At 44.6% G+C, this 22137-nt stretch overlaps 1 protein-coding gene across 2 annotated transcripts in view; it reads left to right on the forward strand.

Moving 5' to 3' along the window:
* Nucleotides 1–22137, forward strand: part of LOC119952869 (myosin phosphatase Rho interacting protein) — a 626433-nt gene that overhangs the window by 92271 nt on the left and 512025 nt on the right. For both annotated transcript variants that reach the window (XM_038776448.1, XM_038776447.1), the window contains exon 3: nt 15532–15597. In XM_038776448.1, coding sequence (XP_038632376.1) covers nt 15532–15597 — 66 coding nt within the window. The remainder of the gene's footprint in view (nt 1–15531; nt 15598–22137) is intronic.

The following is a 22137-nucleotide window of genomic DNA, read 5'->3' on the forward strand; positions in this document are numbered from 1 at the left end:
TCTCTCTCTCTCTCTCTCTTTCTCTCTCTCTCTTTCTCTCTCTCTCTTTCTCTCTCTCTCTTTCTCTCTCTCTCTTTCTCTCTCTCTTGGTCTCTCTCTCTTGGTCTCTCTCTCTTGGTCTCTCTCTTGGTCTCTCTCTCTCTCTCTCTCTCTCTTGGTCTCTCTCTCTCTCTTGGTCTCTCTCTCTCTCTCTCTTGGTCTCTCTCTCTCTTGGTCTCTCTCTCTCTTTCTCTCTCTCTTGGTGTGTCTTAGAGTCAAGGGACTCTATAGTCAGGGGCACAGATAGGTGCTTCTGTGGACGTGAAAGGGACTCTAGGATAGTATGCTGCCTCCATGGCGCCAGGGTCCAGGATGTCTCTGAACGGGTAGCGGGCATCCTGAAGGGGAGGGCAAACATGCAGAGGTTGTTATACATATTGGTACTAATGACATAGGCAGGAAGGAAAATGAGGTCCTGCATCAGGCATTCAGGGAGCTAGGCAGAAAATTAAAAGACAGGACCTCTAGGGTTGGAATCTCGGGATTACTCCCTGTGCCACGTGCCAGTGAGGCTAGAGATAGGAAGATAGAGCAGCTAAACACGTGGCTAAACAGCTGGTGTAGGAGGGAGGGTTTCCGTTTTCTGGGCCACTGGGAGCTCTTCTGGGACAGTTGTGACCTGTACAAGAAGGATGGGTTGCATCTAAACTGGAGAGGCATAAATATCCTGGCCCTGAGGTTCGCTAGTATCACACTGGAGGTTTAAACTAGTATGGCAGGGGGGTGGGCACCGGAGCAATAGGTCAGAACGTGAAAGCATTGCGGGAGAACTAGGGAATAGGGCCAGTATGGCTCTGAGGCAGAGCAGACAGGGAGATGTTGCTGAAAACAGTGGGTCTGGTGGCCTGAAGTGCATATGTTTTAATGCAAGAAGTATTATGGGTAAGGCAGATGAACTTAGAGCTTGGATTAGTACTTGGAACTAGGGTGTTGTTGCCATTACAGAGACCTGGTTGAGAGAAGGACAGGATTGGCAGCTAAACATACCAGGATTTAGATGTTTCAGGCGGGATAGAGGGGGATGTAAAAGGGGTGGCGGAGTTGCGCTACTGGTTAGGGAGAATATTACAGCTGTACTGCGGGAGGACATCTCAGGGGGCAGTGAGGCTATATGGGTAGAGATCAGGAATAAAAAGGGTGCAGTCACAATGTTGGGGTTTACTACAGGCCTCCCAACAGCCAGCGGGAGATAGAGGAGCAGATAGGTAGACAGATTTTAGAAACGAGTAAAAACAACAGGGTTGTTGTGATGGGACACTTCAACTTCCCCAATATTGACTGGGACTCACTTAGTGCTAGGGGCTTAGACGGGGCAGAGTTTGTAAGGAGCATCCAGGAGGGCTTTTAAAACAAATATGTAGACAGTCCAACTAGGTGAGGGGCTGTACTGGACTTGGTATTGGGGAATGAGCCCAGCCAGGTGGTAGAAGTTTCAATAGGGGAGCATTTTGGGAACAGTGACCACAATTCAGTAAGTTTTAAAATGCTGGTGCATAAGGATAAGAGTGGTCTGAGGGTGAATGTGCTAAATTGGGGGAAGGCTAATTATAACCATATTAGGCGGAAACTGAAGAACCCAGATTGAGGGTGGATGTTTGAGAGTAAATCAACATCTGACATGTGGGAGGTTTTCAAATGTCAGTTGAAAGGAATTCAGGACCGGCATATTCCTGTGAGGAAGAAGGACAAATACGGCAAATTTCAGGAACCTTGGATAACGAGCGATATTGTAGGCCTCATCAAAAAGAAAAAGGAGGCATTTGTCAGGGCTAGAAGGCTGGGAACAGACGAAGCCTGTGTGGAATATAAGGAAAGTAGGAAGGAACTTGAGCAAGGAATCAGGAGGGCTAGAAGGGGTCACGAAAAGTCATTGGCAAATAGGGTTAAGAAAAATCCCAAGGCTTTTAACTCATACATAAAAAGCAAGAGGGTAGCCAGGGAAAGGGTAGGCCCACTGAAGATAGGCAAGGGAATCTGTGTGGAGCCAGAGGAAATGGGCGAGGTTCTAAATGAATACTTTGCATCAGTATTCACCAAAGAGAAGGAATTGGTGGATGTCTAGTCTGGAGAAGGGTGTGTAGATAGCCTGGGTCACATTGAGATCCAAAAGACGAGGTGTTGGGCGTCTTGAAAAATATTAAGGTAGATAAGTCCCCAGGGCCTGATGGGATCTACCTCAGAATACTGAAGGAGGTTAGAGAGGAAATTGCTGAGGCCCACGGAAATCTTTGGATCCTCACTGTCTTCAGGTGATGTCCCGGAGGACTGGAGAATAGCCAATGTTATTCCTTTGTTTAAGAAGGGTAGCAAGGATAATCCAGGGAACTACAGGTAGGTGAGCCTTATGTCAGTGGTAGGGAAATTACTGGAGAGAATTCTTTGAGACAGGATCTACTCCAATTTGGAAGGAAATAGACTTATTAGTGAGAGGCAGCATGGTTTTGCGAAGGGGATGTTGTGTCTCACTAACTTGATAGAGTTTTTTTGAAGAGGTCACAAAGATGATTGATGCAGGTAGGGCAGTGGATGTTGTCTATCTGGACTTCAGTAAGGCCTTTGACAAGGTCCCTCATGGTAGACTGGTACAAAAGGTGAAGTCACACGGGATCAGGGGTGAGCTGGCAAGGTGGATACAGAACTGGCTAGGTCATAGAAGGCAGAGAGTAGCAATGGAAGGGTGCTTTTCTAATTGGAGGACTGTGACTAGTGGTGTTCCGCAGGGATCAGTGCTGGGACCGTTGCTGTTCGTAGTATATATAAATTATTTGGAGGAAAATTTAACTGGTCTGATTAGTAAGTTTGCAGGCGACACAAAAATTGGTGGAATTGCGGATAGCGATGAGGACTGTCAGAGGATGCAGCAGGATTTAGATTGTTTGGAGACTTGGGCGGAGAGATGGCAGATGAAGTTTAATCCGGACAAACGTGAAGTAATGCATTTTGTAAGGTCTAATGCAGGTATGGAATATACAGTGAATGGTAGAACCCTAAAGAGTATTGAAAGTCGGAGAGATCTAGGTGTACATGTCCACAGGTCACTGAAAGGGGCAACACATCGGAGAAGGTAGTCAAGAAGGCGTATGGCATGCTTGCCTTCATTGGCCGGGGCATTGAGTATAAGAATTGGCAAGTCATGTTGCAGCTGTATAGAACATTAGTTAGGCCACACGTAGAGTATAGTGTTCAATTCTGGTCGCCACACTACCAGAAGGATGTGGAGGCTTTGGAGAGGGTGCAGAAGAGATTCACCAGGATGTTCCCTGGTATGGAGGGTGTTAGCTATGCGGAGCGTTGAATCAACTCTGTTTGTTCTCACTGGAACGACAGAGGTTGAGGGCCAACCTGATAGAGGTCAACAAAATTATGAGGGGCATAGACAGAGTGGATAGTCAGAGGCTTTTCCCCAGGGTAGAGTGGTCAATTACTAGGGGTAATAGGTTTAAGGTGCGAGGGGCAAGGTTTAGAGAAGATTTACGAGGCAAGTTTTTTTACACAGAGGGTAGTGGGTGCCTGGAACTCGCTGCCGGAGGAGGTGGTGGAAGCAGGGATGGTAGTGAGATTTAAGGTGCATCTTGACAAATACATGAATAGGATAGGAATGGAGGGATATGGACCCAGGAAGTGTAGAAGATTGTAGTTTAGTCGGGCAGCACGGGCTTGGGGGGCCAAAGGGCCTGTTCCTGTGCTGTACTTTTCTTTGTTCTTTGTTCACCCACCCCCAGCTAGGTACTCCCTCTGCCGAGAAGCGTGCCCTTACTGCCTGTTTTCCCGTGCTAGCCCTCCCCCTTACTGATAGTATGGTGGCTCCCCTCCTAGGGGTGGTCTAGCCCTTTGTCTGTGCCCTCTGATTTTCCCTGTCCTTGCTCTCTCCTGTTCCTGGTCTTTCTGGTCAGAAAGCGGCAATACCGTCCTGCGCAAACACATAACCAAGACTATAAGGGTGGGATTCTCCTGTACCCAGTTGGGCGCGGGGTCCCGGCGGGACAGAGTGGCGCGAACCACTCCGGGGTCGGCCTGCCCCAAAGGCGCGGAATATTCCGCACCTTCAGGGGCTAGGCCGGCGCCGGAGTGGTTTGCGCCCTGCCGGCTCGCGTGGAAGGCCTTTGGCGCCATGCCAGCTGGGGCGAAGGGACTCTACCAGCCGGCCCGAGTACGCGCACGTGGCTGATGTCATCCCCGCGCATGCGCAGGGGAGATCACCTAAGCGTCGGCCATCGCGGAGGTTGCCATGGCCGATGCGTAGGAAAAGAGTGCCAGATCTTTGGCCTATTCACTTAACCTATCTGTATCCATCTGTAACTTGTTCATGTGCTTTTCACAATATACTCTACTACCTACCTTAGTGTCACTTGAAAATTTAGCTATAGTTCTAACACTGCCCTCATTTAATATAAATCGTGAGCTTTTATTTTCTGCAATAACCTTAGATGTGGTACCTTATCAAATGCTTTATGGAAATCCAAGCACATGTTACTCCTTGAAGGAGCAGAATCTCACAGTGCAGAAGAGGCCCTTTGGCCCATCAGTTCTGTACCAACACATGAAAAACACCTGACCTACCTGCCGAATCACATTTGCCAGCATTTAGCTTACTGCCTTGAATGTTATGATGTGCCAAGTGCTCATCAGGTATTTTAAAAAAAGAATGTGAAGCAACCTGCCTCCCAGACAATGCATTCCAGACAGTCACCACCTTCCTGGCTTAAAAAAACCCTTTTCCTCCCATCTGTTTCCCGCCCCCAAATCCCCATAAACCTCCTGTTCCTGACCTTCAACACATGTTCCTTTGTGACTGACCCTTCAACTAAGAGGAACCGTTGATCCCTATCCACCTTGTCCATGCTGCAAATTATCTTGTACACCTAAATCAGGTCGCCCCCTCAGTCTTCTGCTCCAAGAAAACAACCCAAGTCTAATAAACCTCTCTTCATATCTTAAATTATCCATCCCAGGCAACATCCTGGTGAATCTTCTCTATACCCTCTCCAGTGCAATCAAGTCCTTCCTATAATATGGAGTCCAGGGGCCGGTTTAGCTCAGTTGGCTGCACGACTGTTTTTACGATGCAGAGCAAGGCCAACAGCACTGGTTCAGTCCCCGCACTGGCAGTGGTTATTCTTGAATTCCTGCCTTCCTAACCTTGTCCCTTGCCTGAGGTGTGGTGATCCTCTGGTTCAGTCATCATCAGTCAGCTCTCTCTCTCAAAGGGGAAAACAATCTGTGGTCAACTGGGACAATGGCAACTTTACTCTCTAATGAGGCGACCAGAACTGCACCCAGTATTTCAGCTGTGGCTTCACTAAAGCTCAGTACAAAACCAACATGACCTCCCTGCTTTGCCTCGATTGATGAAGGCAAGTGTCCCATTTGCCTTTTCACCACCCTATTAACCTTTGACAGAACCTCCTTGTGTCATGCTGTTCATTGAATACATCCCTGTCAAATTATTTCTTCCGAAGTGTATCAGAAGAAGCTATTTCTGAAGCATGGCTTAGAGAGGGGCAGTAAAGGCAGATTAATATCTTGAGTTACAGGGTTATCCGTTGAGATGAGATAGACGAGGAGATAAAAAGGAGGTGGAGTGGCAAGGGATAATAGGTTAAGAGGGATTGCCAAATGAGACTGCTTGGCTTGAACTAAATAACTCAAAAGGCGAAGTACACTCCTTGGAATGTACCATAGATGACCAATCAAGGGAGATGGATCAAACTTGTAGGATAATTTCTAACACATGCGAAAACATTGGCAGTAAGTGTGTGAACTTTTAATTACTCCCATGTTTAACTGGGATCCAGTCAGTGTGAAAGGTTTAAAGGGCACAGAATTCCTAAATTGCATTCTGTGAAAAGTTATTAGCCTGTATGTGGTATGTCCCAACTAGAGAAAGAAAAATCTGGATTTTAGTTTGGAGAATATAGTTGGGCAGGTGGAAAGAGCTAGAACATTCTAGTGGTGATGATCATTATTTAGTTGATTTAGCATTGTGATAGGAAAGGACAAAGATTAAATAGGAGTAAATGTTCTAAATGGGACAAGACCAATTTTACTTGGGCTGAAATATAGTTTAGCGAAAGTGGACATGGAACAGCTGGCATTTCCATGTCAGTGCATTAGAACGTATTCGAGGGATTTTTTTTTTTTTACAATGCGGAAGTGGGCCATTTGGCACCGTGTCTGCATCGACACTCTGAAAGAGCACCCTACCTAGCACCATACCTCCTGCCCTATCCCTGTAACCCTACCTAATCTACATATCCCTGGACATTAAGGGGTCAATATATCATGGTCAACCCACCTAAACTGCCCATCTTTGGCCTGTGGGAGGAAACCCATGTAGACACTGGGAGAACGTGCAAACTCCACACAGTCACCCAAGGCTGGAAGTGAACCCTGCTCCTTGGCATTGTGAGGCAGCAGTACTGTGTCACTGTGCTGCCCCAAGGGAGGATTAAGAGTAAACATGTTCCCATGAAGCAAAAGGGGAGGAATGCCAAATCCAGCCCTTTGGATGACTAAGTGCGAAGAAGATAGGATGAGGAAAAGAAGGTGAAGTACAGAAATCGCATAGTGACCATATGTGACTCTTCAGATAATGAAGCAGTCCATGTCTAAATGCAGCAAGACCTCGACATATCCAGGCTAGGGCTGACAAGTGGCACGTTACATTCGTGCCATAAGAAGTGCCAGGCAATGACCATCTCCTAAAAGAGAGAATCTAACCATCGCCCCTTGACATTCAATGGCACTACCATCGCTGAATCTTCCACAATCAACATCCTGGGGATCACCATCGATCAGAAACTGAACTGGAGTAGCTGTTTTAATACCATGGCTGGTCAAAGGCTCAGAATCTTACGGCGAGTAACTCACCTCCTGACACCGTGCCCCCCCCCTCCCGTCCACCATCTACAGGCACAAGTCAGGAATACTTTCCACTTGCGTGGATGAGTACAGCTCCAACAAAACTCGACACCATCCAAGACAAAGCAGTCCACTTGATAGCTTCCCCTTCCACAAACATTCAAACCCGCCACCACCGACAAACAGTGGCAGCCGTGTGTAGTGTGTACCATCGACATGATGCACTGCAGTAACTCGCCATGTTTATTTAGACAGCCCCTTCCAAACCCGCAACCACTTCCATGTAGAAAGACAAAAGCAGTAGATACCTGGGAAACTCACCACCTGGAGGTTCCCATCCCAAGTCACTCACCACCCTGACACGGAAATATATCACCCTTTCTTCGCTGTCACTGTGGCAAAATCCTGGAACTCCTTCCCTAATAGCTCAGTGGGTGTACCTACACCTCAGAGACTGCAGTGGTTCAAGAAGGCAACTCACCACTACCTTCTGATGGGCAACTAAAAAGAAAAAGGAAAACTGGGAAAAGGGAATTGCCTATTATTGGCTAGAAAAATAACTGTGTGAAGGTGGAGGATGTGGTAAGGTTTTTAATGAATACTTTGTGTCTGCTCTCACAAAAGAGGGAGCTGATGATGATGTAGTTAAGGCAGAAGAGTGTGAAGTATTGGGCGGGGTAACCATTGTAAGAAAGGAAGTATTGATGCGATTGTTGTCTTTGAAAGATAAATCGCCAGAGGCAGATGAAATGTATGGCAGATTGTTAAAAGAGACAAGATAAGAAATTGATCAAGTCAATTTAATTTAGTGTTCTATGGTGACCGGAGTGATGTCAGAGGACTAGAGGATTCCCCTTTTACTGTTTTTTAAAAAGAGGAAGGGATAATCTGAGTAATTACAGGCCAGTTACCTTAACCTTTGGTTATGGAAAAATTATTGAATTCAACTCTGAGGGATTGTACTTCTCTCATGGCATTGCCACCATGTTTCTGTGAAACGCTGGAAATAAATTGCTTGGAAAATCTACACTATGCTGCAAAGACTTTTGAACATCTGATATACTTTTCATAAAATATACAAAATGTTCTCAAATGTCCCGCGCTGTTCAGCCATACATGATTATGGTATGATACAAATGATTGATTGGGGATAGAATGTGCTCTGATTGTTTGATGCAGCTGCATGTTTTAGAATTTTTGTTTTCCATTCTTCCCTGCTCCACCCGAAGGTAATTAATTATGTGGTATATGTTTAAAGGAGCTGACCGTGTTGCAGAAACTCATCCAAGTTACCATTCTGTTTACACCTAGACAAGGAATGTCAGCTGGCTCAAGCGAGCATACAAATATATTAAACTGCCGGTGATGTCTGATGCTGTCCAGAAAACAGGAAGAATACGTTAGGTCTTCTTTCCTGTCAACTTTTAAAACTTATTCATTCATGAGATGCATTTATAGCCCTTCAGAAATTGGTGGTGAGCCATCTTCTTGAACCCTCCAGTTCATGCATTGTAGGAATATCCACAAATGTTGCTTGGGAGGGAGTTCCAGGATTTTGTGCCAGCAACAGGAAAGGAACAGTGATATAGTTCCAAGTCAGAGTGGTGTGCGGCATGAAAGGGGACTTTGAGCTGGTAGTGTTCCCTTGCATCTGCTGCCCTTGTTCTTCCAGGTGGTAGAGATTGAGGGTTTGTAAGGTGCAGTCAAAGAAGCCTTGGTGAGTTGCTGCAGTGTATCTTGAAGCTGCCACGATGTGTCATTGGTGGAGGGAGTGACTATTGAAGGTGGTGGACAGTGTGCTAATCAAGTGGGTTGCTTTGTCCTGGATGGTGTAAAGTATCTTGATAGCTGATTCAGTTTCTGGTCAGAGCAAGCCCTAATACGTTGATGGTGGGAGTTCAAAAATGGTAATACAATTGAAGTCTTAAGGGGAGATAGTTGGAATCTCTCTTGCTGCTGTTGGTCATAGCCTGGCACTTGTGTAGTGTGTATGCACTTGCCATTTGTCAGCCCAAGCCTGAATAATTCTTGGGTCTTGCTGCATATGGACACAATCTGCTTCAGTATCTGAGGAGTTGTGAAGAGTTGCTGAAGATTCTGTAGTCATCTGTGAACATCACCAGTTCTGACCCCCTGATGGAGGGAAGGTCATTGATAAAGCAACTGAAGATGGTGGTGCTAAGGACACTATCCTGACAAACTCTACTGCAACATCCTGGGGTTGGGATGATTTCACTTCCAACAACCATAACTTTCTTCTTTTGTGCTAGGTATGACTCAAGCCACTGGAAGGTTTCTCCCTGATTCCCATTGACGTCAGTTGTTTTAGCGCTTCTTAATGCCACACTCAGCCAGATGAGGCATTGATGTCAAGGGAAGCCAGTTTCATTTAATTTCTGGAGTTTGTCTCTTTTGCCCAAGTTTGAACCAAGGCTGTAATGATGTCAAAAGTTGACCGGCTCTGGCAGAACCCAAACTTGAGTGCCTGAACAGGGTATTGCTGTGTAAGTGCCTTCCATAATTTTGCTGACGATAAGAGTGCAGACAGATCAGTATGGGCAGGACTGGGCAGCAGGATAGCACAGTGGGTCGCACTGTTGCTTCACAACGCCAGGGTCCTAGGTTCAATTACCGGCTTGGGTCACTGTCTGTGTTGGAGTCTGTACGTTCTCCCTGGGATTGTCTGTGTGGGTTTCCTCTGGGTGCTCCGGTTTCCTCCCACAAGTCACAAAAGACTTGGGTCTGGATTCTCCATTTCAGGGACTATGTCCCCACACCATCGTGAAAACTGGCCTTTTCCATCAGAAAAACTGGCGTCAAAAGGTCACAGATTCGCAGACCTGCAGGGGCTAGCAGTGAGCCGTTGTGAAGCTCCCAGCTCCTGCTGCATTTACGGCCCCCCCCGCACGTCTGGGTCAGAGGCCGCGCACGGTGGCGACCCCGATCGGCCGCACTCCCGACCTGTACCATCCGCACAATAAAGGCACAGTCCCGTATGAGGTCCCCGTGCCCTCTGATCAGCCTGCTCCCGACCATGGCAGCTGCGGACTGAGTCCGCAGCCGCCGCTATGTGAGTTTCCCGAGCGGCTGGGACAGTTAGAAATACGCCATCGTGATCTCAACCGGTCGGGGCAGAGAATAGGGGCACGGGCATCAAGCAATGACTGCAGGTGGGGGATACGCGGCATGGCGTACTTCCTGGGTACGCCGCTTTTCGGGAGCCGGAGAATTGAAGAACAGGTGCCAGTCCCAATTCCATGCGTGAAAATGGATTCTCCGACCTGGCTGGATGTGAATTCGCGGTGCGGTGAATCCAGCCCGTGATGTTAGGTGAATTGGACATTCTGAATTCTCCCTCCATGTACCCGAACTGGCGACTAGGGGCTTTTCACAGTAACTTTATTGCAGTGTTAATGTAAGCCTACTTGTGACAATAAAGACTATTATAATTGGCTGTGTTGGATTTGTCTTGCTTTTTATGTAAAGGACACATCTGGACAACTTTCTATATTTCTGGGTAGATGCCAGTGTTGTAGCTGTACTGGAACAGTTTGGCTAGTTCTGGAGCACATGTCTTCAGTACTGGAATGTTGTCAAGGCCCGTAGTCCATAGCCTTTACAGTATCCAATGCCTTCAGCCTGGGCGCACGGTAGCACAGTGATTAGCACTTTTGCTTCACAACTCCAGGGTCCCCGGTTCGATTCCCGACTTGGGTCACTGTCTGTGCGGAGTCTGCACATTCTCCCCGTGTCTGAGTGGGTTTCCTCTGGGTGCTCCGGTTTCCTCCCACAAGTCCAAAGATGTGCAGGTTAGGCGATTGGCCATACAAAATTGCCCTTGCTGTCCAAAATGGTTAGGTGAGGTTACTGGGTTATGGGGATAGGGTGGAGGTGTGGGCTTAAGTAGGGTACTCTTTCCAAGGGCCGTTGCAGACTTGATGGGGGCTGGGTTAGCACACTGGGCTAAATCGCTGACTTTTAAAGCAGGCCAGCAGCACGGTTCAATTCCCCGAACAGGCGCCGGAAAGTGGCGACTAGGGGCTTTTCACAGTAACTTCATTGAAGCCTACTCTTGACAATAAGCGATTTTCATTCATTTCATTTCATTCTGCACTATAAATTCTATCATTTCTTTAAGTTACATGGAATTAATTGAGTTGGATGAATATTGGCATCTGTGATACTGGGGACCTCAGTTGGAAGCACTTCTGGCTGAAGATGGCTATAAATGGCGTGTATTTTGTACTGTTAAGCTGGGCTTCCCTCATTATTGGAATGGAGATTTATGTGGAGCCGCTGCCGCTTCCTGTTGTTTAATTGTTCACCACCATTCATGACTAGATATGGCAGGACTGCAGAGCTTGGATCTGGATATCCATTGATTATGGGATCGTATAGCTTTGTCTACCGCGTGCTGTTTCTGCTACTTTGCTGCCATTGATCCCATTGATCCAGCTGATAAAAGCATGGTTTGATTTTATTACCTAGGAGTCAAACCTAGGAATTTTGTGAACTCCATGGCCAAGCATTGCAACCTTTTGAGATACTGACATATTTGGGCCTGCTCACTTCAATTGTCTGCAGAACATTTGAACATCTTGGATTATGTTATGGAAACAGTCTTGATTTAAGAAACAAAAACTTTTCCCCCAAAAATCTTCTATACTTTGTGGACACTTAGTTTAATGAATATACTTAATGGTTAAGTGAAGCATTTGACTATTTTGCTAGTGAATCTCGAATAATGTTTGTTTATAGAGACATGGTAATTGGAGAGTTTGATTGTCTTTAAATCGTTCTTTTGTATTCGGTCTTGAGATCTGAGATCTCATTCTCAGACAGATTTCTCAATCTTTGGGTTTATGTACTGATCTCTAATTAGGTGCTTCAAAACCCTTACTGTAAAGTTGAATAAATTAATAACATTTTTTGCAGGCAGAATGTCTTTGTTGGAATTCTGTACACAAAATATTGTTTATTTTGAAGACATGCAAATATTTATCCAGATTCCCCTCCCCAGTTTAACAGTTCTATGATGTTCAGTTTATATTTTGTACTTCAGTAATTTTGATTTCATTGCTAGAAAGAATGTAGTTCTCCTAATGACTGCTTTGGTAATTGCATTGGCCAGTGCACAGTTGAGCAATCTTTGGAAAAAGGTTTTTGTCACTTGACTTTCCCTCTTGCCAAATGTTTTGTTATTATCTGTCAGGCTAAGTTTGGGATTCTATAATTGCTTGACTCGCTATGTTAGCTGCACAAAATTCTTGTCCATATTTCAGTATTTCCAAACAATACTTTTCTTGCCCCTCTGCTTGACTTCAATACATACTCCAGATGGTGTAAAATAAATGGTAGGTCTATGAATGTGGTTATATATGTTTTGTCAAAGTGGGCAAATATAACTGGACCAGTATGTGAATTCTAATGCAAATGTATTCTCTGGGCTAGTTTAGACAAACTAACATAATACTTAAAAAAACTGCCATCTATTCAACTGCCATCCCTCCCTTCCCAACTGCACCATACCAGCCACATCCATTTCAGCAAACCACCCACCCCACCTTCCTCCTGGCAACCCGTTAACTAGCCAGCATGCTGGCCCCTGCCCAAAGCCTGTAACCTCCCCATCCAATCTAATCCCACCGGCCACCAACAAATAAAGACATTTTTTAAAAAAAATACTCGTCCCAAACATTTCACCACAGGCCCAAAGCCTTTCTCTAAAGTTCAGTGTCCTCCCACTCCTCCCAGTCCATGGTCTCTCAATGTCCATCGCCTCCTCCGGCAAGTCAAAATAAAACACTTTTTCTTATTAAGTCACCCACAAGTGGGCCGGATGCAAAACCCAAACGTCACTCCCTTCTTGAAGAGGGCAGCAGTTACCCAGTTGAACCGGCTCTCCTCTTCCGCGCCCAGATCCTGATAGATCTGCACCTCACTTCCTTCCCAGGTGCACCACCTGGTCTGCCTCGCCCACTGCAAAATGTTTTCCTTGTCCAAGGAGCAGTGCAACAGCACCACTGTCACCCTCGGCAGCTCCCCACCTGTGGCCTCCTCAGCGCGCTATACGTCTGATCCACCTCGAGGGGTTGATCAAAGGCCCTCTTCCCCCATGACTTCTCCAACATCCTTGCCACATACTTGGCGGCGTCCGCTCCCTCAATACCCAACTATCTTTAAATTCTGTTGCCTGGAGTGATTCTCCAGATCCTCCAACTTCTCTCTCAGACTCTTCTGGCTGTCCACCACTATCGCCAACTCCACTGTCAGCGAGACCATTCGCTGCTCATGCTCCCCCACCACCTCCTGCACCTTCTGTATCGCCAGGCTCCTGAGCCTCCAGCCTCTGCCCCATGTTCTGAGTCGCCGCCCTGAGTTGCTCCACCAAATTAGCCAGATCCTCCGGGGCCTCCTTCCTCTGCTGCTGATTTATAACTTGATTTATAAACTCCATCAGGTGCTTCAGCGACCACTGGGTGGGCAGTGCTGCCCCCTTACCCTCCACCTTCTTGACCTGTGGCGCACCACAAGAACTGCCCTGCTCCAACTGCTCTGTTTCTCATGGCATTTCCCATCCTCTGATCCATGCACCAGACTCACCAGAATATTATCTTCCCTGGGCACTTGCACATCTTTTGCCCTTAAAAATGTCTCGTCTGAAATCCACCACCTTTGACAGTATCGCACTCGTGGTGTCTGATTATGTACTCAAGTCTGTCGAATGGGGGTTGAAATCAGAACCTTTTGATTCCAAGACACTGAGTCAAAACGTGTCTGTCTCGGTTCCTATGAACAAGAGATCATCATATTGTCCTCTAGTCTGTTCAGTTATTCAATGAGATCACAACTGATCTATGTTCTCTATCCACCCACTCTGGCTCCTTATCCCTTTATAGACTTGGCGAGAACAAATTTATTGATTGTTTTAAATTATTTGATTGTTTTGTTTAAACTGTCTACTTTTACCACCCCTTTGCTTGAAGAAGCGATTACCACCCCTTTGCCTGAAGAAGCGATTACCACCCCTTTGCTTGAAGAAGCGATTCCCAAGTGTTCTCCCATGTGGTATTTGTATTCACTTGTGGTAGACCTTCCCATCAGTGTTAAAAGAAGGTGCACAATATTCTCAATTGTAAACAATGACCTTCTATTAAGGTGACCTGGGTCCCCCTTTGACAACCCACACTTGAAAGCAGAATGCAAAGTGATCGCATGACCTTCATTCCTCCATCTTAGCCTAAATTAAGGACATGGCCTCTAAGGGGCTGGTTGAGCACAGGGCTAAATAGCTGGCTTTGAAAGCAGACCAAGGCAGGCCAGCAGCAAGGTTCAATTCCCGTGCCAGCCTCCCCGAACAGGCGCTGGAATGTGACAACTAGGGGCTTTTCACAGTAATTTTATTTGATGCCTACGTGTGACAAGAAGTGATTTTCATTTCGTTTTTCATTTCAAAACTTAAGTCTTCTAGAATATAAACAGAAAATGCTGGATAATCCAGGTCTGGTAGCATCTGTGGAGAGAGTGAAACAGTTACTGTTTTGAGTCCATATGATCCTTCAACAGCATTTAGCTTTTATTACAGTCTTCTAGACTTGATATTTGTCGCAAGATTCAGTAAAATTAGGAAGGGACAAGAACTTTGAATGAGGAAGAATGAATAGTGGAATGAACGAGTTCTTCTAAATGGAAATGAAATAGTTGGTATGGGGGGAAAAGTGGAAATGAAATATTTGGTATGGTCGAAAAGTAGAGAAGGTTTAGAGAAGGTATCTGGATTGGGGAAGAGAGTGCGATTAGATTACATTTGAGAAAGGTATTGGTGCAATCTGAGTCAAATTAACCATTGTTGTGCTATAATGGCCCATAATTTGCAGGAAATGGAGTGGAAGCAAAAATATTCTTGTCCTTTTTATAGCACTGTGGAATTCATTCACTGTATATGAAAAATATGTAGATTTTAACTGCCGGTATGATTTAGGAGATTTTCTCACACAGAAGTTAGTATTGTATTCGACCAGAAATGATTACATTTATGCCAGCAAGTTTTGGGAGAAGATTTAATTTCTTAAATTGAATTTGACTTTAAATGAGGAATTATTAAGAATAAAATTCGAGGAGCTACTTGTGTTAATGTGTAAATGTTGCTGCAGAAGTAGAAGTGGTATTTCCCATTTGTTATTTTCCCCCAAACATTTTTTCAAAAAAATCCTTTAAAAGGCAATAATTGTGAGTGTATTTCAAATGACTAATTCAGGTAGTAAAACCAATTCCAAAAAAAGCTCACTTCTATATCTTGGATGACTTTGTTTCCATGAGTGAGATCTTATTTGTTATCTTGTCATGGGTCTTGTACTGCAGCTGAGGGCATTAGTTTATTTGCTGTAAGGCAACTGGCATTAAAACAAATGCCAATGCAGCTCAGAATGGTTTCCTTTGTGGGAAAGCACCATCATGAGTAGCAAAGATGAGATCTGCTATTTAACATGACTCGATCTGAATTAATAAGCTTTATTGTGTAAATATATATATTTAAATATATAAAATAGTTTCCAGTATAAAATGTTGAACCAAATTGTTGCAGGTCTTCAAATTGTAATTCTTCTTTGCTCCTCTGCCCCCAATCTCTAGAAATGGCAACGCAGATTCTTTGTGTTATATGAACATGGCTGTCTACGTTATGCCTTGGATGAATCGGTAAGTAATGCGTCCCTCATGATTGATTTAGTATGATCAACCTATTTGCTTTTAAAGACGTAGCAGAATATTACAATCGATCAGATTGTAAGTAAGTAGGATTCTAACCTGTTTCAAAGCTACTTTTGAAACGGCAATTGTTTCCATTTATATTCAAATATTTTACTGATTGAAGTTCTTAAAATTGCAATTTCTTGTTTTTTGTACTTCAGGTTTTCTACCAAATTCTTAACTAATTCCAGGCATTAGAAAGAGATGGTGCTGCTTATTTGCATCAGGCTAACTACCACATACTGGCAATGAAAGATGATTAACAGATAGTAATGTATTTATTTGTCGTTTTAATTCATTTGCATTGAGGAATTGAGATGAACTCAGTTGATACATGAACATTATTGCCTCTTTATTACTTGCCAGTTATAAATTATTTTTTGCAAACTACTCGTACTTTCATATTAACATTTGATAATTCTCTTGTGGAACCTGTAACTTGAAGACATCTTTCATTGTCCAAAGTTGTCATCAGTTGGGTTTGAAAGGATGGTAGAGAGATTTGGTTCACATACACAAACTTTTGAAGGTGCCAGAACAAGTGAATGAGGTATTTAAAAAAAAAAACCGACAGATTCATGAATAGAAGCTTAGAGTATAAAAGCGGTGAACTTGTACTGAATCTTTTTATAAATCACTGGTTAGGTCTCAGCAGCACTATTGCATCTTATGATGCCATGAGAGGGTGCAGAGGAGAATTAGAGGAGATTTACTGGAATCATACCAAGGATGAAGGACTTCAGTTATTTGGATGGAGTTTTGAAACTGCATTGTTCTCCTTGGAGCAGAGAAGGTTATGGGGAGATATAATACAGGTGTTAAAAATTATGAATGGTTCTGATGGCCTAGACAAAGAGAAACTTTCTCGTGTCAGGAGATAACGAGAGGACACGGATTTAAGATAATTCGCAAAAGTACGAGAAGGAAAATGCAAAGTTATTTATGCAGGGTGTTGCTATGATCTGGAATGCACGGTCTGAAAGGGTGGTGGAAACTTATTCAGTAATAGCTTTTGAAAGCTCATTGTGCATATACTTGAAATTAAAAATAAAATGAAAATCGCTTATTGTCACAAGTAGGCTTCAAATGAAGTTACTGTGAAAAGCCCCTTGTCGCCACATTTTGCCGCCTGTTCGGGGAGGCTGGTACCGAAATTGAACCCACGCTGCTAGCCTGCCTGGGTCTGTTTTTAAAGCCAGCTATTTAGCCCTGTGCCTGAAAAAATAGATTTACCGGATAAGAGAAAGGAACTCGTCGGATCGCTTTTTTTAAAAAAAGGGCCAGCAGGGTAATGATGGGCAAACTGTCCCTTCTCTTGCTATGTTGCTGTGCATGTGTTTGACAATAAAATGAACTGACTGATAGAACAGTGGATCAATAGGGATGAAGTTGTCATTTTGATTTCACACCGTAATAGAAATATTACAACCCACTATGTTACTGGAATTAGCCACCACTATACTGATGTTGCTTAATGATCCTGTGTTTATAAAGAGTCAATGGAAAAATTCAGTGAATAACAAATTTAGACAGGAAGAGCCAAGTATAATTATCCAGTTGTGTGAAGTAGATTTGAGAAATACAACCAGATAAAATAAGAAGGAAATGGATCAAGTGTGGGAATGTAAGAGTTATTTAATGTTTTTGATAGAATTCCTCTTTCAGTTGAGAAACCCAGGTGAAAGACAAAGGGTGCAGAGAAACAAATTGGTAAGTATGGTAGTGGTTGGTTGAAATTGCTTCTTAATACCCTGTAGATTATGGAACAATGAAAATTATTTTGAATTGGAGGTGATGAGATGAGTATTGTTTTCGGTGTATATCAATCGAGGGAGGAGAAGATTTCTATATAGCTCATTGCTATTCATGATGTAAATTTACAACTGCCTGTGAGACTTGGTTTAGTGTGAAAAAGGTAAGCCACGTTTTGATTATGGAACTGACAAGTGATGTATCTATCATTCTCTCAGACCCTGGTTGATTCGATTTTAGTCAGGTGACTGATGTTAGTTTATACAATTTTTTGTTTTATTGTACTCAGTTTTAAGTGGGTGGTTGTGGAGTCCATGTATTAGCAATGCCATGGCTGTTATTTCACACTGATTTAAATCCCCGAATAGGTAACTTAAGTGTCCATTTAATAATCTTTTGTGTGATATTGAAATATTGGCTCAAACATAATCTGAAGGCTTGTAACAATACTTGACCATCGCTCCAATCTGAATCCCTGCCTCTGAGAAATTGTTTTGAGTGATCAGAAGACCTATTTGGGCAGCAGGGTAGCATGGTGGTTAGCATAAATGCTTCACAGCTCCAGGGTCCCAGGTTCGATTCCCGGCTGGGTCACTGTCTGTGTGGAGTCTGCACGTCCTCCCCCTGTCTGCGTGGGTTTCCTCCGGGTGCTCCGGTTTCCTCCCACAGTCCAAAGATGTGCGGGTTAGGTGGATTGGCCATGCTAAATTGCCCGTAGTGTCCTAATAAAAGTAAGGTTAAGGGGGAGGTTGTTGGGTTACGGGTATAGGGTGGATACGTGGGTTTGAGTAGGGTGATCATGGCTCGGCACAACATTGAGGGCCGAAGGGCCTGTTCTGTGCTGTACTGTTCCATGTTCTATTTGGCAATAAGCTTTTTAAAAAATTGAACAACATCTGAAGTGGTTGGAAATTGGTAGCAGTGTTGAACAGGCTTCTGTTCTGTAATTGCCCGTGCTAACTCTGCATCAATGATTTGAGTAAAGGACTTGAGGGAGTACCGTCCAATTTACATACAGTACCACTAGAAAATATTGTAAATAATTCTGAGGACCAAACCCGGCTGCGAGGGCAAATTGTTTGGTGGAATGTAAACAGAAAATGGCAGATGGGATTCCATATCTGTGTATGTTAAGCGGTATATTTGGGTTATGCATTTGCCATAATTTTAAAAACACTACCTTCAATAGATAAGGCTCTCCTTACAAGTAAAACCCAGAATAAATAAGTTTTGAGATGACGTGCAGAGCATAAAGGCTGAGCTGCAATGATGAATCTATAGCAAGCCATGAGTGTACATTGTGCAGTGTTGGGTTCCAGCTATAGGAAGCAATTATGATGGTTCACAAGGATGCTGTCTGGTATGAGGAAATGAGAGAATGACGAATTGAGGGGAGATGAGTGCTGGTTTAGCTCAGTGGGCTAGACAGCTGGTTTGTGATGCAGGACACGGCCAGCTGCACGTGTTCAATTCCTGTATCGGCTGAGAATTATGAATTCTCCCTCTGTGTACCTGAACAGGCGTCTGAATGTGGCGACTAGGGGCTTTTCACAGTAACGTCATTGCAGTATGTCATGTGAGAGTACCTTTAAGAAATGGGTGTTTATAAACGGGTGTGAATATAAATATCTGCAGTGAGAGTACCTTTAGAAATGGGTGTTTATTACTGCAGTGATGTCAGAGTGGGTGGAACTGGGCTGTCTGTCAGCTTTTTATTTTTGTTTCAGGCTGTTTGCTGCAGGGTGTTTTATAGTTTCGTTTTCAGTGTTGGAGCTGAAGCCAGACCAATCAGGTGTACTGCTGTTCTCTCTGCCATCAAAAGACTATCATTTGGTGAATTCAGAATTCTGAATGTTCTCAGTAGTGAATGCAAACCTAATGTGCTTCTGTTAAAAGGTGTTTTTTTTTTTGTCTTCTGGTTGTTGTTCGGGAAGTTATTAAGGATTACTTAATGTTGTATTCTTTGGGGGTTGTATTTGAATTGATGGTTACTAAGATGTTCACTATGTTTTTAAAAAGGTTAACTTGAGTTCATGGAATAAACATTGTTTTGCTTTAAAAAATACTTTTCCATTTCTGCTGTACCACACCTGTAGAGTGCCCCGTGTGCTCCCCATACCACAATCTATTAAGTTGTGGGTCAGGTGAACTCCATGATACACTTTGGGGTTCTTTAAACCCTGGCCCATAACAAGTGTTAATGTTAGCCTACTTGTGACAATAAAAATATTATTATCAATTATTATTATAGTGATCTGATCTACAAAAATTAAATTTCTGATGGCTTGAGGTATCTAGAACAAGGAATGTAAATTGAATTATGTGATGATTTAGGACAGGGAGCAGGAAAAACATTTTCTTTGCAGGATACGAACTGTAGAATGTTGTACATTCCCAGAGTTTTAATTGAAGCAGAGTTCATCTCCACATTCAAAATGGGTGGTAAAGGAAAGGAAAATACAATAATTCTGAAAAGAGAAACAGTACATGCATTTAGGAGCACTTCTGTGAAAGATGAGCACTAACATGGACTAATTGGGTTGAACAGCTTCTTTCCATGTTCTATTTTCAATGTAGGCGCCTCCGCTGACAACTTGTAAGTAAAAATTGCCACAGTCTCAAATGACCAGAGGCTGCTTTCCCCTTTTGAGGTGGAGAGCTGACTGGTGTTGATTTAACCTGAGAGTCGCCACACCTCAGATGAATGGGAAGGTTGTGAAAGCGGGGCCTTCATGGCTAGTTTGGGAATTGAACCCACACTGTTGGCCTTGTTCTGCATCATGAACCAGCCGTCCAGCCAACTGAACTAAACCGACCCCCTAAACAGTAACTGTTAATACAGGCAAGGGTTCAAAGTTGCTTCAGCAACAGCATCAGGATGATGCTAGAAGCTTTAAGGAGAGTAAGTTCCAGGGGTTCATGTAGGGATATCTGGAGTATTGGGTTTTGGTGGCTAAGGAGGCAGTAGGCTAAGAAGAGATGAATTGGGAGATGTGTAAAAGACGGCATTTGAGAGGAACAGGGAATTCAGGAGTCGGAAGGTTGTATGGCAGGACGAGGTTACGTGAGATGAGATGAGTTACAATTATGTTATGGCACGTTGTGTCCATGCCAGTTTTCTGTAGAACAATCCACTCAGCCCCAGTTCCCCATTCTAGCACCGTAGACCGGCCAAGTTTGTTTCTCTCAAGTGCCCATCTAATTTCCTCTTGAAATCAGCACGGTAGCATTGTGGATAGTACAATCGCTTCACAGCTCCAGGGTCCCAGGTTCGATTCCGGCTTGGATCACTGTCTGTGCGGAGTCTGCACATCCTCCCCGTGTGTGCGTGGGTTTCCTCCGGGTGCTCCGGTTTCCTCCCACAGTCCAAAGATGTGCAGGTTAGGTGGATTGGACATGATAAATTGCCCTTAGTGTTGGGTGGGGTTATGGGGATAGGGTGCAGATGTTAACCTTGGGTAGGGTGCTCTTTCCAGGAGCCGGTGCAGACTCGACGGGCCGAATGGCCTCCTTCTGCACTGTAAATTCTATGATCTATGATCCTTGATTATCTCCACTTCCATCGCCCTTGTATGTAGAGGGTTCCATATCATTACCACTTGTTGCCTTTAAGTAAAAATGTTACTTAAGAGAGTCTATGGAATTTCACAGCTACCACCCAGCCCTTTTGCCCAAACCTATAAACAATGTCCAGAAAAGGCTGCCATCGTTTATAGAACCCTTGTGTTGATCCTCTCAGGGCAAATTTGACCTTTTCCAATTTTATAAATCCCGCCATGTCACTGATCCAGGTCTCCACGCTTGGGGGCCTTGCATCCTTCCATTGTAACAGAATCCTTCGACGGGCTACTAGGGACGCAAAGGCCAGGACACCGGCCTCTTTCGCCTCCTGCACTCCCGGCTCCACCCCAACCCCAAAAATCGCGAGTCCCCACCCTGGTTTGACCCTGGATCCAACCACCCTCGACACCGTCCCCGCCACCCCCTTCCAGAATTCTTCCAGTGCTGGGCATGCCCAGAACATATGGGCGTGGTTCGCAGGGCTCCCCGAACATCTGGTGCACCTGTCCTCACCCCCGAAGAACCTACTCATCCTAGTCCCGGACATATGGGCCCGGTGCAGCACCTTAAATTGGATGAGACTAAGCCTCGCACATGAGGAGGAGGAGTTGACTCTCTCCAAGGCCTCCGCCCAAGTCCCATCCTCTATCTGCTCCCCGAGTTCCTCCTCCCATTTAGCCTTCAGCTCCTCCACTGACGACTCCTCCACCTCCTGCATTACCTTATAGATGTCAGACACCTTCCCCTCTCCTACCCACACCCCCGAAAGCACTGGAACAGCTCTAAATCTAATGCACCTCTGTTGCATCTTTCCTCCACCTCCTTTGCTCCAAAGAGAACATAGAATACACACTGCAGAAGGAGGCCATTCGACCCATCAAGTCTGCACCGACCCACTTAAGCCCTCACTTCCACCCTAACCCCATAACCCAATAACCCCTCCTAACCTTTTTTGGTCACTAAGGGCAATTTAGCATGGTCAATCCACCTAACCTGCACGTCTTTGGACTGTGGGAGGAAACCGGAGCACCCGGAGGAAACCCATGCAGACACTGGGAGAACGTGCAGATTCCGCACATGGGTGAGGATTTTAAACTTCAGGTGTTGGGTAACCATGTGCAAAGTCGTTCAGAACAGAGCTGATGGGGAGCGACATTTTGTGTCGGGTAGGATTTG

Source organism: Scyliorhinus canicula, chromosome 18 (genome assembly GCF_902713615.1).
Source record: "Scyliorhinus canicula chromosome 18, sScyCan1.1, whole genome shotgun sequence".
Lineage (NCBI taxonomy): Eukaryota > Metazoa > Chordata > Chondrichthyes > Carcharhiniformes > Scyliorhinidae > Scyliorhinus > Scyliorhinus canicula.